Here is a 19,589-nt window from a genome sequence, read left to right as displayed (position 1 = left end):
TTCCTTCGGCAGCTGCGTGGTTTTGGCCTTTTTTTGCGACAAGTGACGAGACCCTGAGAACACCTCTTTTCCGTTTGCATTCTTCCAGGGCTGTCCAGGGATCTGAGTAAACGTCTCAGACTCTACCGTCTGAAGCCTATGAGAACGGAAGATATTTCCAAATCGCTCCCGAGCCTTTGCCATCCGGATGCCATGTAGCGGGAATCTCAAGGAGAATGGAGGAACACACTGGAGCTCTGACACAGGCCCCTGGAGGACCTGTGCAAGGAGGAAGGGGTGTGAAGCAGGCCCGTGAGCAACAGCGGACAGGCTTGGCGCTCCGGCGAGAGCTCTGGGTAATGTGTAACGGGAGCTCTGCTGCGGTGGCAGGGCGGAATTGCTACATAATATAATTACATTGAGGCATCACTCATCCTTGGCTTTGTGTTTCACTGAGATGACAGGCTGCATTTCCCCCACCTCCATCCAGACAGACAGGCAGGGCTGGCAGCTCCCAGTCCACAGCCGCCCCCTCTCCTTCCTGCTCTCCGGCTCCCTCGCTGTGGGGCAGTAGATACAATTACCCATTCTGCTCAGGTTTCTCCATGCTAAAATAGTCCTCCGTTATTTGCATGCATATTTCATGAATTGCCTTTTTTTTTTTTAACCACATCCTTAAAAGAGTCACTTACACCTCGTATCAGCAGTGCAATAACTCCAGCCCCCTGCTCTTGCGGGACTGACTCGGACGGACCGACATGCTGCCGTGCCCTGGGGCACAGGGGGCACAAGCTCGGGGGTACGAACTCATTTGACACCTTTCAAATTACGCTGGGGCCAGAGAGCACTTTTGAGAAAACTGCACTACCCCACAGGCGACTACGAGACCGGGGATAAAAAATAAAATAAATGATGGGTGGAAAAATAATGCAATGATATAACACCAGAGCAGCTCCTCAAGTGACAGCAAAGTGCACGCTGGCCTAGAAACCTCACTCATCATTACACAGAACAATCTGATGCCATCTTCGTACCGCAGAGCTGGGGCTACAGGTCTTGGGTTTGTCTCATCTACTGTAACTGCTTTGCTTTAGTGAACCCCGACCGCTGGGGTGTCAGTGCTGCTATGCACCCGAAACCCGGACAGGACTGTCTCTCCCTTCTTTATTTCCCTCTCCATCTCAGGCTGACAGAAGTCCAGTAACCCGGCGCCTGTGCGCTTGGTTGGCGAGACTCACGTCTGGATGCTCCGCCTGTTTCTCTCCCTTCTTGCAAGCTGTGCATGTCACACTCTCAGTGCCTCAGTGGGCGCGTCCGTGTCCGCATCCCCTTGGAGCAGCTCTCACATTCTGGTGCTCACAGGCTTGGAGCCAGGGCTCAGACCGGAGGATACACACACACACACACACACACTGGGGGCCGTGCCCTAACCATCCTGGACGACTAAGGCTGCAAGGCCTCAATGGGGAGGCTGCTCTTGAAAACCCAGTCATCTCCCCCCCCAGCTGGAGGAGTTTCAGTACCTGCTGCTGCGCGTGGAGAAGACTCATGTGCTCCGAAAGACACACTGCATCTCAGTGCAACTATCATCACCGCAGAGTTCCACACGATACTACGGGCTCCGTCTGCTGTCTGCTGTACTTCCTGTCGATTTTTAAATGCTACTAATTATGTCTACTAGGAACAGCAGCGAGAAAATAAGTGTAATAACAGCTTTGACAAGATTCTCCCCCCCGCCCCCTGCAAAGTCTGACTTCACATGCTTCTATGAAATCTCGCTGCTTATTTCATTTTATTTTCAGGGTCAGGTTCTTCCCCTATGGCTGCGTGTTCCTAGTCAGGCAATGGAACCTCCACTCCAGTGAAGCTAGACGATAAACGGGCTGAAGCAGCTGAAACCCCTTCATTTCCTTCGGCTTACTGAAAGGACAGGAAGTGCCCATATGCATCAACTGAATAATCTTGTGCATTTTATGCGGGCAAGCCATAAAGATGACAATGCAGAAGTCACCTGGACAGTCTAGCCCATTTGGCAGCTTATTCATCTAAGGATCTCACTGAGGCGTGAGCCAGGGCACATGGCTGGGCAGCTTGTTTCACACTCCCACAACCCTTTGGGTAAAGAAACGCGCCTTTTTCTTGGTCCTTTAACATAGCCCGGCAACAAGACGGCTGTGTCTTTGTACTCAGCACCTTAAAAAAGGGACAAGGAAAATAAAATAAATAAAAAAATGCATAGAAAACGCATGAGCCTGAATATAGATTTGCGAACAACGCTACCCCTGCAAGGTTACTTCAGCATAACTGGTAAATTAGCCCTCGACTATGCTGTATTCCTGCACATTCTCTAGCATAAAAGCTTTAAGCATCAATGTGCCCGATGCTTCAGTTTCCAGTGTGGCCCTCTGAACATCACCAAGGGGCGAGGGGGAGAGATGAACGGCTGCTCGCGCCCAGACCTGTGCTACCGTGACAGTGATTTATCACTGGAGCAGCTGGGCACACTGCCCTGCTTCTCCACCGCCTGGTCTGCAGCTCAACGCTGCCACACACAGGCCGTCTGGGGAACCGCAGCTCCCCTTGCACATTCTTCCCCAGGCGTCGGCTCATAAATCCCGAGACGGCTCTTAAGCGCTGTGCGAGGAGGTGTATTTCCAGCTCCAGAGCTGCAGGATGACATCATCCGAGTTTGTTTTTTTTTATGTGCAAGTTTAATAAAAAAAAAAAATCAATATCAGTTTAACCACTCGGATCGTTTTATTTTAGTTCAGCTCATGTTCACTCTTTCCCTCAGAACCACGCCCCAGCCCTGCTCAGACGGCACTGTCGCACTACAGAAAATAAGGGGGGGCTGAACCAACGGCTTGCTCAGCCGACACTGATGACCGCTGTTGACCCAACCATATCAGCTGAACGCCGTCCCACGCTGAAAACAAAAAAAAGGTGCCTTACAAATGTTGACGGACAATATATAGTGAGTTCCCTAATAATGATAAATTCGTCATGTTTTTAATTGGAAAAAGGGGAATCTCCTTCCCTGGAATCTGGTGAACCAGTGTGCTGCGTGAGTCTGTGGGCATAACAGCACTGCTGCCCTCCTCCCTTCTAACCTGGGCACTGGGCACCACTGGCAGAGACACTGAAACAGGAAAGGCAAGCATCCCCAGATCTCGAAAATCCCTGAGGGCTACTGGGAATTACATTTGACATCTGAACCCGACTTGTCAATAAATTACAACTAAAAAGAAAATCACCCCATCTCGAACCCCAATATTCCCCAAGTCCCCCCCACACACAAACCCACCTGCAGCCAACATGTCCCCTGACCCACCACATGAACTAAGCACAGGACAGAGAGGTGACACAAGGACACTTCTCACCCGCATAACCCTGCCCTGCTCAGAAGGGCTCTGGCATCAAGTCCCGGATTCCAAGGAGGAACACCGCGCACTGACAGTGTGGATTCTGACAAAGGTGTGACCAGCTTCCTTCCGCAGGTCCATCTCAGCGGATGCGAGGGATGCCAGCGGGTGTGCACTCATGCGTGGATGAGAGTGATGGCCACGCCAACACCCCACCCCCCGCCGTCGCCTCCAGTGGCGCAATCCACGCTGTCAATATCGGCATGTCTTCCCCGGGGGTGATGAAATGGGAGTGTCCGCGGTTCTGGCAGCCCCACCCACTCTGTGATGTCACAGGTGGGAGGAGCCTTGTGGCACATGTCCCTCCACTCAGGTGCGCCTGGTCTTCTGCCTCTTGACCAGGCGTTTGGCATCATCCAGGTTGGCACTGTCTCCACCGGCCTGAGCCGAGCCTCGGACCCCCTGCACCCGGCTCGCCAGCTGCAGCAGCAACGGGATAACCTGAAACCCAGAAGAGCACTCAGACTCCGCCACACCGTTCTGCACGATGCAAAACGAGCTGTCATACAAGCTAAGCTTGACAACAGTGTTTGCATCTGTGGATTCAATAGCCCAGACCACAAAACTCAAACCAATGGTGTTATGTATTGATTAGCACTATTGCACATTGATAAGAAAAACCCCCTGGTAAGAACAGTTAGATTCCAGAAGCAAGTGTAGGAGGGCATGATGATGCAAGTGGAGCCCTCACAGGAGCGCACAGTACTGCAGACACAGACTGGGCAGCTGGGCGAAGCAGCAGGGACAGGAGGGCGAGGGCAGGTGGGTACCTTCTCGTGATTGTAGGCGGCCAGCAGCAGGAGCAGCGTGAGGGGAAGGGCGATGTAGGACCCCTGGGCCACATCCTGGTCCGGCAACTTGCGCTGGAAAACACACCAACCGGATTAATATTCACACAGGCTGAATCACAACCCTCCCCACGGTCATGAAAACGCCTGCTCGCGGATCGAGACATAAAACGTCTGCCCTTCAGATCGCCAAAAGGCAAGGTCAGGTGTCTGGCGCTGTTTGCTTTTTCCTGTAAAAATCATGTCTTACCGCACGGGATTAAAAAACAAAAACAAAACTTGCTTTTGTCGTAAAATAATAACAATCTGGTGGAAAACCGTGCCCATGGGCATGGAGCAACAGCAAGGGTGCAGGAGTGGGACACTCACTGTGGGGGTGAAGGCCAGGGTGATGTGTTTGTGGTAGCCGGAGGAGCTGAAGGAGACCTGAGGCAGGGAAAAGTCGTACTGCGAGCGAGACAGCGTGGAGTCCAGCATCAGCACGTAGTTCTGGAACCACAAGAAGACAGGGGGCGTCAACAAACGTGGACAGAGAGCAGCGCCCCCGCCACCGACTTCCTCCCTGTCCGGGTCGAGACTGCATCACATCGGGTCAGAGCGCATTTCGTGACGCAAACATTTTTAATAACGGAACACGGTCAGAGCGCGGGGAAAAAAAAAAAAAATTTAAATTAGATTGCACGGGCTCCCACAAGACAGGAGATTAATCTACCTGTAGTCTGCAAACAATGTACTACTGCCAAAAGCCAACAACGAAGTTATTGAAGTCGAAATCCCAAATCAAATCAGCTGTCACTCTCGCCATTAAGCGTCATGAGAATGCGATTACTTTTTATAATATATCCAGCTTCTGTGAACTGCAGGAATTTGACAAGACAGAATATTCCCTTGGTGCCGTCGGGCTCTGGAGTCGGGCGAACAGCCGCGTGGAAGAGGAGTCGGATTCTGCAGCTGGGATATACCGATTCAGCCCAGGCACCAGAGATGAAGCTGTCTTTAGGACAGCTGTGACTAATATCGGAGCACATATAGGTCCACTACTGAAACGAGGCTGATCTTTACAAAAACTGCTCGAAGTCGGAATTGGTAACAAAGGGAGCTGGAAGGAGTTTCCGGCGGCCAGCACCTCTCCGTCACGCAGCAGTGGGGGGAAGTGGAAGAACAGGGACTGGCCCAGGGAGACGGTGTGCACCGGGTTGTCCAGGTTGTCACTCTTGTACAGCTTCACCTGCGGGAGGGGCAGAGACGCACAGCTCAGAGGCTGGGCAGCACACAGTCCAGTCCAGCATGGACAGCGCACGGCTCCTGCAGGCCCTCAGGGCCAGTCACGTTGCACTGCTCAGATCCCTTTATGATAAGGGAATTGCGTCAATGTTGTGCCGTAGTCTTTCACTGTCGACTGCGGCCTTGTCTGCTAGACCGCTGTGGGAACAGGGCCACAGACGATTAAGGTACAATCGCTCATGCTGAGCGCCTGAGGGCCAGGTAGCAAAAGGAGGAGGGCCCCAAGTGGCTGACTGCCCAGCCCCCAGCATGCACAGCTTTTACAGCAAAGCCTCTCGGCAGCAGAGTCTTACCCAGAGCGTGGGCAGGAACTCCGGGGACGTGATCACATTCCCACTCAGATCAAACTGGTTGATCTGCCGGAAGGCGATGATGTTGATTCCTTCGATATCGCTGCTCTCCACCTGCAGACGGTTACACGGTTAGTCTCCACTCCCCCCCCCCACACACCGGCAATCAGCCACCGGTGTGAGACTGGGGTTAGCCAGCCGCCTGTACGGGAGCAACCCCCCCGCGCCCGCCTGCGACAAGGCCACACCAGCCATCACAGGCATCAATTTCAGAGCTGCCGAGAGATAACTGGTTTCAGGCTGGGTGCAGCCTTATCAGCCCCTCTGTTACACAGCCTCTTATTAGCTCCGTTTCTGTATCTAGGCCACCGTGTAGGTCGCCTGCGGCTTTCTGACAGGAGCCACCAGTGCTGTCTGTGCACATCAGACCTGTGCTGACCTGCAAGTGCCAGGCGATCCCAGGAGCTGTAACACAGGGCTCCCTTAACATCTCCATCACGGCATCCCATGACTATTCTCACGACAATGAACAAACATTACCGCTGACCCTCACAGCAGTCCGCTCTGCCACCTTTCTCAGTTTCTCAACCGCCACCAGAATTTAAGCCTCCTACTGACATATTATCACTTGAGAGGAGCGTCAGGGCTCCAATAATCCATGACCACATAGTGTTTGTTTAAGATCATTCCAGATTGTAAGGATTTATCTCCTTCCCCTGGCTTTCCAGGCCTGGCAATTAAGTTAGCGACTCCGGAGAAGGCACGGCGGGGACCGACCTTCACGTCCCGGTGTTGCGGCAGGGCCCTCTCGATGTGCTCGTTGCCTTCCGCCCTCAGCTGGATCTGGTACGTACACCCTGGCTGTCAAAGAGAAGAAAACCGGGCGTCAGCGGAGGAGTGCGACGCGTAGTCCACAGATTTGGTACGTGACGGCGCGCACCGGATGGAAAAAAACTACCTTCGTAGTGTTGGGTTCACTAAAAGTGAGTGCAATACCACAATGCAATGCAACTGAGCAAATTTCCCACAATGCTCCTGCACCAATGATATGACTGGCCAGTGTTCTGCGCTAGTATCTGCATCAGACCATCCACGATGCCGAACGCGCAGATGCAGGCGTGGCAGTGTGCCTTCGAGCGGGCGCTGTGCATCGGGGCGGCGTGTGTTTGCAGACGTACAGATGGCAGAGGCGTGTGCGTGAGGTGGGTGACGGGACTGCTCAGCTTGCAGTGAACTCACCAGCAGGCCCCGCAGCCTGAAGTGGCCCTCCTCGTCCGTCACGGTGTCCTCGCTGTACAGGCTGCACTCCCCCTGGCCCACCGCCTCCACCGCCACCCCCTGCTCCGCGTCGCCACTCAGGGACGACACGGTGCCATAGCAGCTAATGAGGTACAGAGGGGGTAAAACATCAAATAAGGGAGATGGAGAAATGGGTACAACCACAACCCTAGACTTCCTGTCCTGCCGTCAGCTCCACTGACCCCACACGCCCACTGCCCACCTGTAGGCGGTCTTGTAGCCGGTGATGACGATGCTGAGCGTCTGCCCCTCCTCCACCTCAATCATCTGGGACGCGGGTTCGAAGCGGTACTCCTTCATCATGGGCTTGAAGTAGTACTGGCCTGGGCTCTGAAGACAGTCAGGGGGAGGGAGAGAGAGAAATCACAGACGTGCCTAAGGCCGGCAAGGTAAGAGACTGTCCCTGTGACTGCTGAAGGACTAACGGTAATGTAGTCTGTCACGAGGGACTTGGTTTCCCAGTTACAATTCCCAGGTTAGAAGAATCCCAGCAAAATTTCAACAAAATATTTAAATACCCAGAGCTGGCATCTCTTGGATGGCTTTGAAATGAAGCTTGGACTAGTTAATGAACACTTACCCTAAAAACCACTGTGATAAATACTCACACCGTCTACCTGATCAAATCCCACTTTTCACAACAGCAGCTGGTTACACCAGATGTTAAGTGTTCAAAATCCTCAAAAGCACCGCGATGCTCCACCCGATACGACTTCTTCAGGATTTAACAGTGGCCCACAAACCAGAGGACGCAAAAGGAAAGTACGTGCATCTAAAGCTGAGGACAGGTGGAGCAATCACAAAGGACTGTACCAGACCCAGACATGCTCTTCAACATCACACCCTTGTTTTCCTTCAAGGAAGGGCTGTGGGAGAACCCTCAAATTATCAATTGCTATTAGAAACCAAACAAGTTAAATGTGCCAATGGCCCTCCTCTCATTCATCATGTTTTTGTGACGTGATGGAAGAGGGCTTTACCAGGTTGTTAAAGGTGAGGATTCCTGAGTCCTGCGTCAGCAAGTTGGAGCGGAACTGCCCCCCACTGAGAGAGAGCAGGACCCCCGAAAGAGGCTGTCTGTCCTCTGCTACGATCTGGAACAAAGAGAGCAGATCAAGGAGTCACCACAGCCAGTCATGAAAGGGCACCACGCTGCTTGGTTGGTAATTGGGACCCACAGCAGATACAATTCACATCTCGCTGAATAAGCGAAAAGTTGAATTACTGGTTATTTAAACACTCATTTATCAGAGGAGGTTGCAGAAATCAAATTTCACTGGATCAAATTTCAAGACCCAGTACAACACCACTTCAAATGTGACAGAACTGTTTGAACTTCAGTGTTTAGACATAGATCCGTTCCGAAATAGAGGTATACATATGGGCTCTTTTGGATAGAACAAAGCTCATGACACAAAACAACTGTGACAACAAAGACTCTTTTGTCTGAAAAGAAAAGTAGTGTTTGAATGAAATGAACTGCCTGGCTCAAGGTTTCTTCTACATGCGGGTTCTCCGTGGTCTGTGAAAACTGCCCCCCCCAGCCCTATCCCAGCAGCCCCTACCTGGAAGGTGACCCCAGCGAGGGCGAAGGCCTTGAAGTCCCCCTGTGTGGCCTCCACCGGCGTCAGGACAAAGCCCTCCTTGCTGGCTGCTATGTCGTATTCCAGGTCACTGTGCAGGGGCCCCACACTGAGAGGGATGGACAAAGATGCAGGGGGACAAAAAAAAAACTTGTCAGTCCTGTTGGGGAAAAGCAGAACACACTCTTTCGGTGAGAAACTGCCTTTGTGCAGCCTGTGTTTAGAGCCCAACAGATGCCCTGATGATATCTGCCAGGTTCTGTGGAGCCACAGGTAGTTACGCAGGTAGCCATGGCGTGAAGGTGGGGGGAGACAGCAAGTCTCACCTGTAGGTTCCCCCCTCGTTGGTTGCCACGGTGATGAGCGGCGAGCTGGCCCCGCGCTCGGTGATGGTGATCTCCACGCCCTCCAGCTCCGGGTGGATCTGCCCCTCCAGGAACAAGCCAGCCCTCCCCTCAATCTCCACCAGTCTGCCCGGGCAGCTCTCTGCCATCACAACACAGAGACGGGACAGCACACCTCTACATCAATCCTGCAGGGAGCTCTCGGGTGCAAGAACATTTTCTCACACACATAGACAGACACTACACAGGCACAGGCTGGACCTCTGACCTCCAGTGACAGTGGCCTCCACCTCCGGGGGATAGAACAGCAGCTCCTTGGAGGAGGGCGTGACTGTGATCTTCTCCCCAGCTCTGAGAACGGCACGCGCGAGAAAGACGGATTAACCGGACGAAAGAGAACCGCTCGCCCCCGACCAAAAAAACACGTACTCCTCTCAGGTGAGAATAAGATGAAAACACTAATGACCCAAATCTCGACGTAGAGGCAAATTAACATTAAAGCGGCGGGTTCAAGCCCGAGTCATGTCACGGAGCTGGGAGCCAAGACATTAGAAGCCAAAATCGGTATTGCGAAAATAATACCTGGTATTATAAATTAAAAAAAAAGTAATATAAAAAAATTGAATGTGTGAGCTACAGAGAATATTACTTGCCTCCAACCCCTAATTAAGATAAGATCACTTTATTAGCCATATACAATTTATTGCATTAGGAATTTGTGTCTTTTCGCATACCCCAGCTTGCTCTCCATGAGACACAGAGACAGGGAGAGAAGCCCCCAGAGAAGCCCCCAGGTCAGAGCACAAGGTCAGCCATTTATACGGCACCCCTGGAGCAGTTGGGGTGAAGGGCCTTGCTCAGGGGCCCAACGGACCAGGATTCCTCTGCCGGCTGTGGGATTTGAACCGGCAACCTTCCAGCCACAGGCGCAGATCCTTAGCCACAGAGCCACTGCTCCGCCCCTTACTTAAGTCTGATCGTATCTTCCACAAAGAATGAGCTGAAATGTACCTGGCCCAGTAGGAGAACTCGTAGGTGAAGGGCCCCCGCAGGTCCTCGGCTCTCTCCTGAACGGGAGGGCTCTCCTTCCCCTCCCCCTCGCCCCTCCTCTCCCTCTCCTGTCGCCGCAGCTCGATCTCCTGCAGCTGCTGCTCCTGCCGCTGCTCCTGCAGGGAGCGCAGGGGTCCCAGAACCAGGGCCGGCTCGCTCTCGATAGAGGACCTGAGGGGACAGCGCGCGGTCACAGACGCAGCTCCAGGCTCTGCTGGATCAATCTGGGACAGCTGTAGGTTCTTACAAACAGTGAACCATGGGGCACAAGAGGGATCTGCCTGGATGCGATTTAAAACCAAGAACAAGGAGACATACTCGTGTGAGAGTCTGGAACAAGCTACCCGACCGCGTTGTTGAAAACAATACCCTGACTTCTTTCAAGAAGCGTCTGGATGAGATCATGGGATCTCATCTACTAACCACCAGGCGCAAACTGAATGGGATGAATGGCCTCCTCTCATTTGCAGCGGATCTAATAATAACAATTGCTTACACTTATGTAGCGCCTTTTCTGGACACTCCACTTAAAGCACTTTACAGGTAATGGGGACTCCCCTACACCACCACCAGTGTGCAGCCCCACCTGGATGATGCAATGGCAGCCATAGTGTGCCAGTACGCTCCCCACACACCAGCTCTCAGTGGGGAGGAGAGCAGAGTAATGAAGCCAGTTCATGGAGGGGGATTGTTAGGAGGCCATGATTGATAAGGGCCAATGGGAAATGTTTGGCCAGGACGCCGGGGTTACACCCCTACTCTTTTCATGACACTGCGATTTCTAATGACCTCAGTTTTATATCTCATCCAAAGGACGGAGCCTTTTTACTGTACAGTGCCCCGCCACTATACTGGGGGATTAGGACCCACACAGACCGCAGGGTGAGCGCCCCCTACTGGCCCCATTAACACCTCTTCCAGCAGCAGTTTTTCCCAGGAGGTCTCCCATCCCGGTACTGACCAGGCTCACACCTGCTGAGCTTCAGTGGGCTGCCAGTTCTGAGTTGCAGGGTGGTATGGCTGCTGGCTATATGTTCTTTAACGTCAACTTGCAAACAGAACACTACAAAGGGGACTAGTGCAGTTAACCCCTTGAGCTCCAGAGAAGGTCAGCTGGGCTCCGGACACACTGGACTGGGGGGGTTCACTCACTTGATGGTGATGGTGACGTCCAGGAGCTTGTCCGTGGTGATCAGCCCGGTCACATGGTGTCTCACTGCTGTCAGGGTTAGGATGCTTGGCGCCATCCTGGAACACACAGCTGACCATTAATGAAACAGATCTCATCTGATAAAGGACCTAACCAGATACTATGCAAGACGAAGATATGACAGACAAACAACATTCCAGATCCACGTGGTTCAACTGCATTTTGGTCCCCTCCTTAATAAATCCATTTGATGATGATGACAAAGCTCGAATTTTCAAACTGCACAGTCTGATCAAGTTTTGTAAAGAAAGCAATAAGCCTATATTTGTTCTGCATTGTTTGCTCGCTTCTAGATGGCTGTGGAGAAGGAAGCTCACGTGTCGTAGGTGTAGTAGTCCTGCTCGAACTGGTGGCAGGACCGGGGAGTCACCTTGTACACACCTGGAGAAATAAAGGGGTTCAGAGAACGAACAAAGTCATACCACAAGCCCAAGGCAAGTCTAAACAGCATGAGCTTTCACTGAAGGTTGCCAACAAAGGATGTACAGAAATCTAAATGAGTAGTGAAACAGAAATGACTCATGTTCAAGGATGATTAGAGGCGTGGGACATTATGTTGAATCAGTTCAGTTCTATTCACACTGACCCAGAGAGGTCATTCATCCACTTTGAGCTAGAAAGCTGAATGGGCTTCCACCCTAAATAGGTAAATACAAGAGACTTCTGTCTATGAAAGACTAATCACATGTGTTTGTGCCCGCGAGCTTGGTTTTCAAACACGATGAAGCAGTAACGAGTCAACGCCGGGCTAGCATCTCCTTATAGGAACATGAGCAGGGCTGTACCTGGCTTAGACAGGCAGAAGCGGTTGATACCCTTGGACAGGTTATAGACGCCCACATTCTCAGGCTTGGTGCCATCCTGGTAGAACTCCTGAAACAGAGAAGCAGATCGAGGGAGCTGAGCCACAGGGGGTCAGCAAAGAGGCTCTCATCACCAGCAGCGAGCAGACTGGGGTTACAATCTCCACAGGGAATCTGCAACAGAAGCCCGGCCTATACTCTCCCGCTGTATCTGGCAGAGGAGCCCTTTTGGTGTCGCACAGGAAATCCCCACAAGAAGACTCTACAGCCAGGCGGGAGAGAGGGGCACCCTGTCATACTGACCAGCGTAATGGCGTGGGACAGCGAGCAGCGCAGCATGTACCCCGTCTGTCTGAACTCCACGCCTAGCACGTCGGACAGCACCACCTCCGCCTCCACTGACTTCTGCTTCCAGCACCACTCCTCGTGAGCGATGCTCACTGACGGGGGGGGAGAGAGAGAACGGAACAGTGCGACAGTGCGCCGGGCTGGACTCCCGCGTGTCATGTGAGACGCCCGCTCCGCGGGGGGACCAGCGCGGCGGACTCACCTTTGTACTTCCCCGGCAGGACGCCTTCGAAGGAGAAGGGCGCGACCTCCGCCCCGCTGGACACCTGCACGCTCTGCTTCTCCCCCTGTCGGCTCACAGGCTGCAGGGTCACGGCCAGGTCACCGCAGGCCGCTGAGGGACACACGGGTGCACACTTACATTCACAGGACGAAAGAAAACACAGTATGGGCGGCAAAAACTAGCAACTACCAAACTGCGTCAACATCCTCAGCAGGGTCTGTTAAAAAAAACCAGACACCAGGACTGAGGAGGCCAGTGGACAGAGTTTCTCCAAGCTTTCCGTTCTTCCTTTATAGTTTTCAATATCTTAATCCGGTCATTTTCTGAAAGCTAGGAGGAAGGCTGCGAGCAGAGCTGTCCATTTCTGGAGCAGGAAGAGCTCATAGAAGAGCAAACAAACGCCCCTGCTGCCCGGCCTCATCCCCGCACCGGCAGACTCACCCAGGCAGGTCACCTTCCCAGACACAGAGGCCATGAACTGGGTGAAGCGCAGGTTGGACAGGGGCTGGTCCAAGAGGGAGACGTCCAGGGACTGGGGCTGGAGAGCCAGGCCAGCCTTCAGCTCCGACTCCGGGACGGACACCTGCAGAGAGACGAGGGGAGTGACTGAGAGGGAGGCGGGAGAGCCCCACGCGGTTCAGCGCGGCAGGAAATAACTTGATCGCTTCAGCTTACGCCCTTGGACCTCTTGGTTGATTATAATACCAGTCACGTGGTCTCTTCAAAAAACGACTTTTTGCACAACAGCCACAAGATGATGAAACAAAATCATAGAAAGGAGTACGAGGAGAAGAATGACCAGTTAAGCTCCTTCATGGCAGATGGGGGGAGAGGGATTCCACTGGTGAGAGAGCAATGGAGGAAGAGGGGTGACTGAACTACCTGGATGCTGTAATCCCCAGGCTTGGCTTGGAAGCAGAACGCCCCCCGGTGGTCAGATTCAGTGGTGCGGGCACTGCTCTTGTCTTTGCCCTGGGGGACAAGAGTAACCTTGTAGCGCCCCTGTTGTTTCACACCTTCTGGCAGACGGGTGATGGAGATGTGCCCACACACGCTAAACCTGCAGAGAGGCAGAGCCCAGTCAGAGCACCAGGTGATGGACACAACACCCCCCCAGCACAAAGTTTCCCCATCAAACAGACTGATAGCCCACACGAGACTCTGGAACGGACACTGACAGCTTGTGGCGTTTCCTCCTGGACAGCTCCAGTCCTCAGAAGGCAAGCCATGCTAGAAACACCAACCTGGCAACACACTGATGAAACTCAACGTGTCGGATAAGATCTCTTACCAGGCAGACTTGGTAACGCTTTCTTGTCCTGCACCAAAAAACAAATGCTGCCATGTTTGCAGGGTGCTCCTACAGTGTACAGGGTGCTCTGTCTGTAAATCCTGTGACAGGGCTCTCGGCAGTAGGCGGTCAGTCCGGGATCCTCACCCTGCAGTGATGATGTCGGGGAGCTGAGGCGTGCTGGGGGCGATCTTCACCGTGATGGGCTCAAAGAACATGCGCTCCTTCTGGGCGCGGATGGTGTAGGTACCGGCAGTCATGTTCTCCAGGCGGAAAGAGCCGTCCTGCTTCGTCAGCACTGGAGCAAAGGGAGAGCTGTGTTAACGGACCGGCTGTCAAAACTGTCAAAAACACCATGAACTACTCTTGTCTGGTTCCACATCCAACCAGATGCATAGGATGAAGCGAACAGAAATCAGAGAGTCTTACTCACCCTTGATCTGGTTGTTCAGAGTGACGGTGGCGTCGGGCACACCAGCCCCCGTTGGACTGTTCAGGACCCGGCCCATCACGGAGAACCCCATCACACGGAACACGGGCTGGAAGCAGAACCGGAACCTCCTTTATTTGCCAGGCACCAACTCAAGCACAAGCAATTTGCTCTGTTGCACGTGGTGCTGCAGACGCGTTCCGCATATACCACACACGGGCAAGACCACGGACGTCATGAAGACGGCACACACACAACCAGGAATTCTGGCTCAGCCCAAAGGAAGGAAGCTGTTCAAGTACCAAGTGGTTCTGGTTTTAAGCAGAAGGTAATGAAACAGGTGAGAAGGGTCATCAGCAGTCTTGCCTGCCTGTTTGCCCTGGAGTTGTAAATCTAGCTAAACACACAGCGCCTGCACCGGTTAGCAAAACACCAGGCCACTGTTCCAGAGCCAAGCAGGCTGCTCTGTTCACTCAGACTCCCACGATTTCTTTATGCTCATACTGGTACTCGAGTTCTTCAGTTGTAATACCGCAACAGTCAAGACAAGACAAGACCTCCTGCAAGAGCCTGAGTCCTAAAGTAGTTAAAAAAAAACCCACACCTCCAGTTTCAAGCTGTTGTGTGCCACTGTGAAATCCATTCGGGCAGGAGCAACGTCGAAGGTGATTCTCTCTCCTCTGTAGAAAGGGATCTGAAAACCAGCACAGAGCAGTACATCACAAGCCAGAACAGGATGATGGGAAACAATGCAGCCACTGCATAAGGAAAGCATACGCACTGTCGGATGGATGGAGTGAGCCCTATATTTCCTCTTGATAAACTGGATTATCATAGTAGAGTCATAGAAATCTTTATCTTCACTCTTTGTTTACACACAAGTATATTTACAACTAATAAAGAAATTAACCATGTGCTGCTATGCTATAGAATTGGGTTAAATGAGTGCAAAGTCAGGATCCAAGAGTGCATGAGCAGTCCAGACCGCAGGAATAAAGTTATGAAGGTCTAATCTACAGACAAGTTCGGAAACCTCCAATGAAACACAGGGCAGCCAGACCACACGGTGTCTTACCACGGTGTAATCTCCGCTAGCCAGACAGGGGAAGACGAAGGTGCCATCATCCCGGGACAGCACACTGCACAGGTAGGACAGGCTCTCGCCCCCTGAGGGTGCCCCCTCAACTGCAGACAGGCTGCACCCCGAAATATCCTGGGACACAAAGCACAGCCCTCAGAGTGGGTAACAGAGCAGGTACCAAGCACACATGGAAATCGACATCATAAGGTCTACTAGGGAAACGTTAACTTCAATCAACTGGGAAACACAGGAGTTTTTAGTATATAAAAGGCTTTAATCCCTAGAGCACAACACCTGGGGATTATCTGCAACAATGAAAACATTGTCTATTAGTCAAAAACTCATGCTATGTGACAACGGTATCCGTTTTATTTTAATGTGTACTGTTAAAAAGGAGATTTTCTGACATGTCCCTATGATTTTTTTTAACAATAATGGGATTCAAATTGAGTTTCTTACCTCTTTCTTGACACTGGCTGAGAACAGCAGGAATGTGACCTCCTTCATGGGTTCCCCATCGCTGCGCACTGCCCCCGACACATCGTAACCCCTCACAACCAGAGGTGCTGCAGCCTGGGCATTGGAGTTGGATACCCGAACTGTCGTGGTGCCCTGTTGGGGAGAGGGAGGAGCTGTATGCTGAGCCACACCTCTTTGAGGATGCACCCTCGTGGTGCCACACCCCCTTTAGGTACCACACCCCCTCTAAACCACACCCCCTTAGTGAGCCAGCCACCAGGGGGCCACGCCTCCTTGGTGACTGACTGAAATGTTGGCAATCTCCAGTCTAAATACAATCCTGTAGTAGACATCACACTTAATCTTTGATGCATTTATTAGAATTAATAGAAAACCCATTACAGGAAACGTAATTCTTCAGTAATTACTACTCAACACTTCAAGAAAGCCTTCAGACTGACAATAGTGAGTAACTCCCCAGTAAAAATCATTACCATGAAAAGAAACTCATAAGACTTTTTGCTTAACAGATACTGTTACTTCACACCAAGGTGATCCTCGGCCAGGACAAAGAGACCCCACTGCAGCCCAGGACCCACCTGCTGGAGATGCCAGGATGGATGGGATGCAACAATGTCATAACTGCCAGGCAGCACTTTGGAGAAGGTGTACCTGTGAGAGGAAGAAAGAAAGACTGTGAAAGAGACCACGTCGCGAAACAACACACCGCAGATCCAGTCCACAACCCATCCACGCCGCTTGCTTCAGCTCTGATTAGTATAGCAATCACCAGCCATGTCAGGCGAGCGAACCTTGTCACCTTGTCACATGATGGCTTATCTGCACCTGCGAACTGCTTGTAATGTCAAGTTTGTGTACAAGTGTGATACTGAACAGCAAGATCGCCTGCAACATTAATGCAAATACCTTGTGCATTCCGCACCACTTGCACATAAAAGCTCAGTATCTGCTTCTGTAAGTTCCAGATGTACATCTTACACTTCCTCTTTCATATGATGATTGAAGCCTTCTTAATACACTGGACCCAACAGCTGACGTGCTTTCATTTTAAAGCCTCATGACTCGCAGAACGAACGAATGAATTCGTGTGGAATGACAGAGACGTTCGGGGAAACCTCAGCAGGTGCGTCAGACTGACTTACTTCCCCTCCGGCTGGGTGTGGGCGGTCTGCAGGTCTGCCTCTTCCCCTGCCCTGCGCAGACCCACCTGCACGGCCGCCGGCCCCGACTGCTGCCCTTTACTCAGCACCTGGAGGGTGGGTGGCACAGGCGGGAAATAAACACTCCCTCTCGCGGCAGATACGCAGGATCAAGCACAGGGCGAGCGTGGCGGAAAAGACGGAGACGTCCGCGGGACATATTTCCGAGCTCGGCTCGGTCAGACACCTTCATGTGGGTGTTTATGCGTGAGGCGGGGGACATCTCACCATCCCCGAGACTGAGAAGCCAGTGAAGACGAAGTTGATGTCTTCTCCCTTGGTGCAGATGTCCGTCACTCCGTCCACATGGAGCTCCACACTGTTGGGCTCTGCAGAGAGAGTCAAAAGGTCAGGGAAGACAGACCTGAAACACACCCAACTTCGGCCCAAACCTTACTGCCCCAGCTCTCACTGTGATCTTACAGGTGATAAGACCCTGGTCTCACATGCATCAAGAGAATGAGAAAACGGAAACGAGTGCATCACCTACCGAAGCTCCAGCCAACAGGAGGCTCAATCTTCAGGACAAAGTCACCCTGTAGAGAATCACAAAGGAGGAAAATAGTCCAGAAAAGGTCAATTTAATTACAAAAAATGTGCTGTAAGAACATGAGAAAAGTTACAAACTAAAGGAGACGTTCAGCCCATGTAGCTCATCTGACCGTCAGTAACTTATTGACCCCAGGATCTCAGCCAGCTGTTTCCTGATTTCCTGAAAGAAGCCAGGCTATCAGCTTCAACACAGCTGGGCATCTTGTTCCACCTGCCACCACCCATAACCTCAACACTATAGCCTGAGAAGACAAGGGGACAGTGTATCTCATGACAACACAAATACAATTTATTTAATATACACTAATGCTGTATATTACCTTAGATGTACTGTTAATTTTGGTGTAGCCTTTTAAGACACTACACTAGATCTCCTGCTTTGACCTATATCGCAGGGGCGGCCAACAGGAAGTCTGCTACACCTGACCATGGGACTGGTACCCCATCTCACCTTGTCATAGAGGGGGATCATGAAGTAGCCGTTGATGGGAGCACAGTCCGTCTGGTACTTCAGAGAGCCCTGCTTGGTGTACAACTTGATCTGCAGGAAAAAAAAATGACAAGATCAGTCGAATTCAAAAGATATTAATACGGAAAACACCGGAATAAGGCGCCAGACTGTGGTAATGTTTGTTTATGCAAGCAATGCCCAGGATACGATATGGTCTGCACTTTTTTTTTTAAGAACAAAAGAAAAGTGTTGCAGGATTTCAAGAAGAATGAGATAGAATGTGGATCTAAAAGCAAGTGCAGATTTTTTTTGCACAGTGTATAAATTGTTAATTTTACTCCGTGGCACTCTGAGTGAACAGTATGCACTAAACGCTAGCTCAGTGCCCCCCTGAACTGACAAGAAAACACCACCACAGCCTTTCTGAGCCCCTTCATAATCCTATTACCCTGGTGCCTGCCTGCCTCTGTCAGCATGCAGGGGTTTAGGGGAAGTACTCAAAGAAAAGAACAGGGGTTAAGGAAAATTAAGAATACCCGCCACCATAAAAGAAGAAACGCATGCTAAACAACAAAAACATCGCGATTTGAATGATCCTCATCAGTTCGTGGAAGAGGATCCGTTTATACAATGAAGTTATGCACCACAGCAGAGAGCTTTTAAGACTACACAGAAAAGGCACGGGCAGAGAGTCTCTCTAAATTAATTTCGTGAAAACAAAACACTAAAACGATGATTCGCACATATCAGTTGATGAAATCGGCACAAGCTGCCATTTGCTGAATTGCGAAGTTAGACGGCGCCCTGCACAACTCAAGACCCGAGTCTACCCTCGACGTAGCGTAACTGACGGTTATTGCGAAACTCGATATCAACTCCAACCTCTGACACTACCGATCAAATGATCAAATTGACGGGGGAAAAAAGAGAAAAAATCCACTAAAACCAAGCAAATACTGATATGGCAACTTTCATCCAAAGGTGTAGCACCAAAATACAAACAGGACAAAGAATAGGTAAATACGAGCTTGTATTTTAGACAACGCAGATTAAGTTAAGACACCAACACAGCTGACGTTTCACTATTTTTCGTCATGTCATGTCTCTTTAAATGCATATGGCAGAGAAATCTTCCTCTGGGCATTGAAAGCAGATGATCGGCTCCCCACTCTCCACCGCGACCCAAAGACTACCTCGATCAGGGAGTAGTTGATCTCCACGTCCGACTTCACGAACCCTCCGCAGCCCACCACGATATCTTCAGCCCTGGCGACAGCAAGCTGGGAGACCAGGAAGACATAAAACGCCCACCGCACAGCCATCGCTACAATCCAAGATGAAACCCTGCCCCTAGATATAACCTCAATACCCTCCTAGCCCGCACAGCTCGGACCCTCGGTCAAACCAGCACGCTGCTGCCGGTTCCGGCCTGGGGACTAACGATAGAATGAATCAGGGTTCCGCCGGCGAGATCACCATTTT

General features: G+C 51.6%; 1 protein-coding gene across 1 annotated transcript; it reads right to left on the bottom strand.

Annotated features, from left to right (window-relative positions):
* Positions 1–2,713: 2,713 nt before the first annotated feature.
* On the bottom strand, positions 2,714–19,555 carry nomo (nodal modulator). The gene is made up of 31 exons (XM_015360277.2): positions 19,301–19,555; positions 18,108–18,197; positions 17,595–17,640; positions 17,333–17,433; positions 17,048–17,154; positions 16,484–16,556; positions 15,885–16,037; positions 15,420–15,557; positions 14,949–15,038; positions 14,348–14,453; positions 14,062–14,212; positions 13,506–13,683; positions 13,065–13,206; positions 12,603–12,734; positions 12,356–12,492; positions 12,035–12,122; positions 11,567–11,630; positions 11,192–11,287; positions 10,001–10,210; positions 9,258–9,340; positions 8,972–9,131; positions 8,628–8,754; positions 8,043–8,156; positions 7,265–7,392; positions 7,003–7,144; positions 6,541–6,624; positions 5,767–5,877; positions 5,316–5,417; positions 4,559–4,678; positions 4,172–4,264; positions 2,714–3,842 (listed from the first exon to the last, which is right to left on the bottom strand). The coding sequence occupies exons 1-31, from the start codon at positions 19,427–19,429 to the stop codon at positions 3,711–3,713; spliced, it is 3,627 nt and encodes a 1,208-aa protein (XP_015215763.2). The 5' UTR covers positions 19,430–19,555; the 3' UTR covers positions 2,714–3,710.
* Between the last annotated feature and the right edge of the window lie 34 nt (positions 19,556–19,589).

The sequence above is a fragment of the Lepisosteus oculatus genome, chromosome 19 (genome assembly GCF_040954835.1).
Source record: "Lepisosteus oculatus isolate fLepOcu1 chromosome 19, fLepOcu1.hap2, whole genome shotgun sequence".
NCBI lineage: Eukaryota > Metazoa > Chordata > Actinopteri > Semionotiformes > Lepisosteidae > Lepisosteus > Lepisosteus oculatus.
This window is presented reverse-complemented; position numbering and strand designations above follow the sequence as displayed.

Bases quoted from the DNA above. Each gene is read 5' to 3' on its own strand.
- nomo (XM_015360277.2), bottom strand. From the start codon at position 19,429: ATGGCTGTGCGGTGGGCGTTTTATGTCTTCCTGGTCTCCCAGCTTGCT. The intron at 8,157-8,627 runs GTAGGGGCTGCT...TCTTTGTTCCAG, and splicing joins TCGCTGGGGTCACCTTCCAG to ATCGTAGCAGAGGACAGACA. The intron at 5,418-5,766 runs GTAAGACTCTGC...CCCCTCCCGCAG, and splicing joins AGTTCCTGCCCACGCTCTGG to GTGAAGCTGTACAAGAGTGA.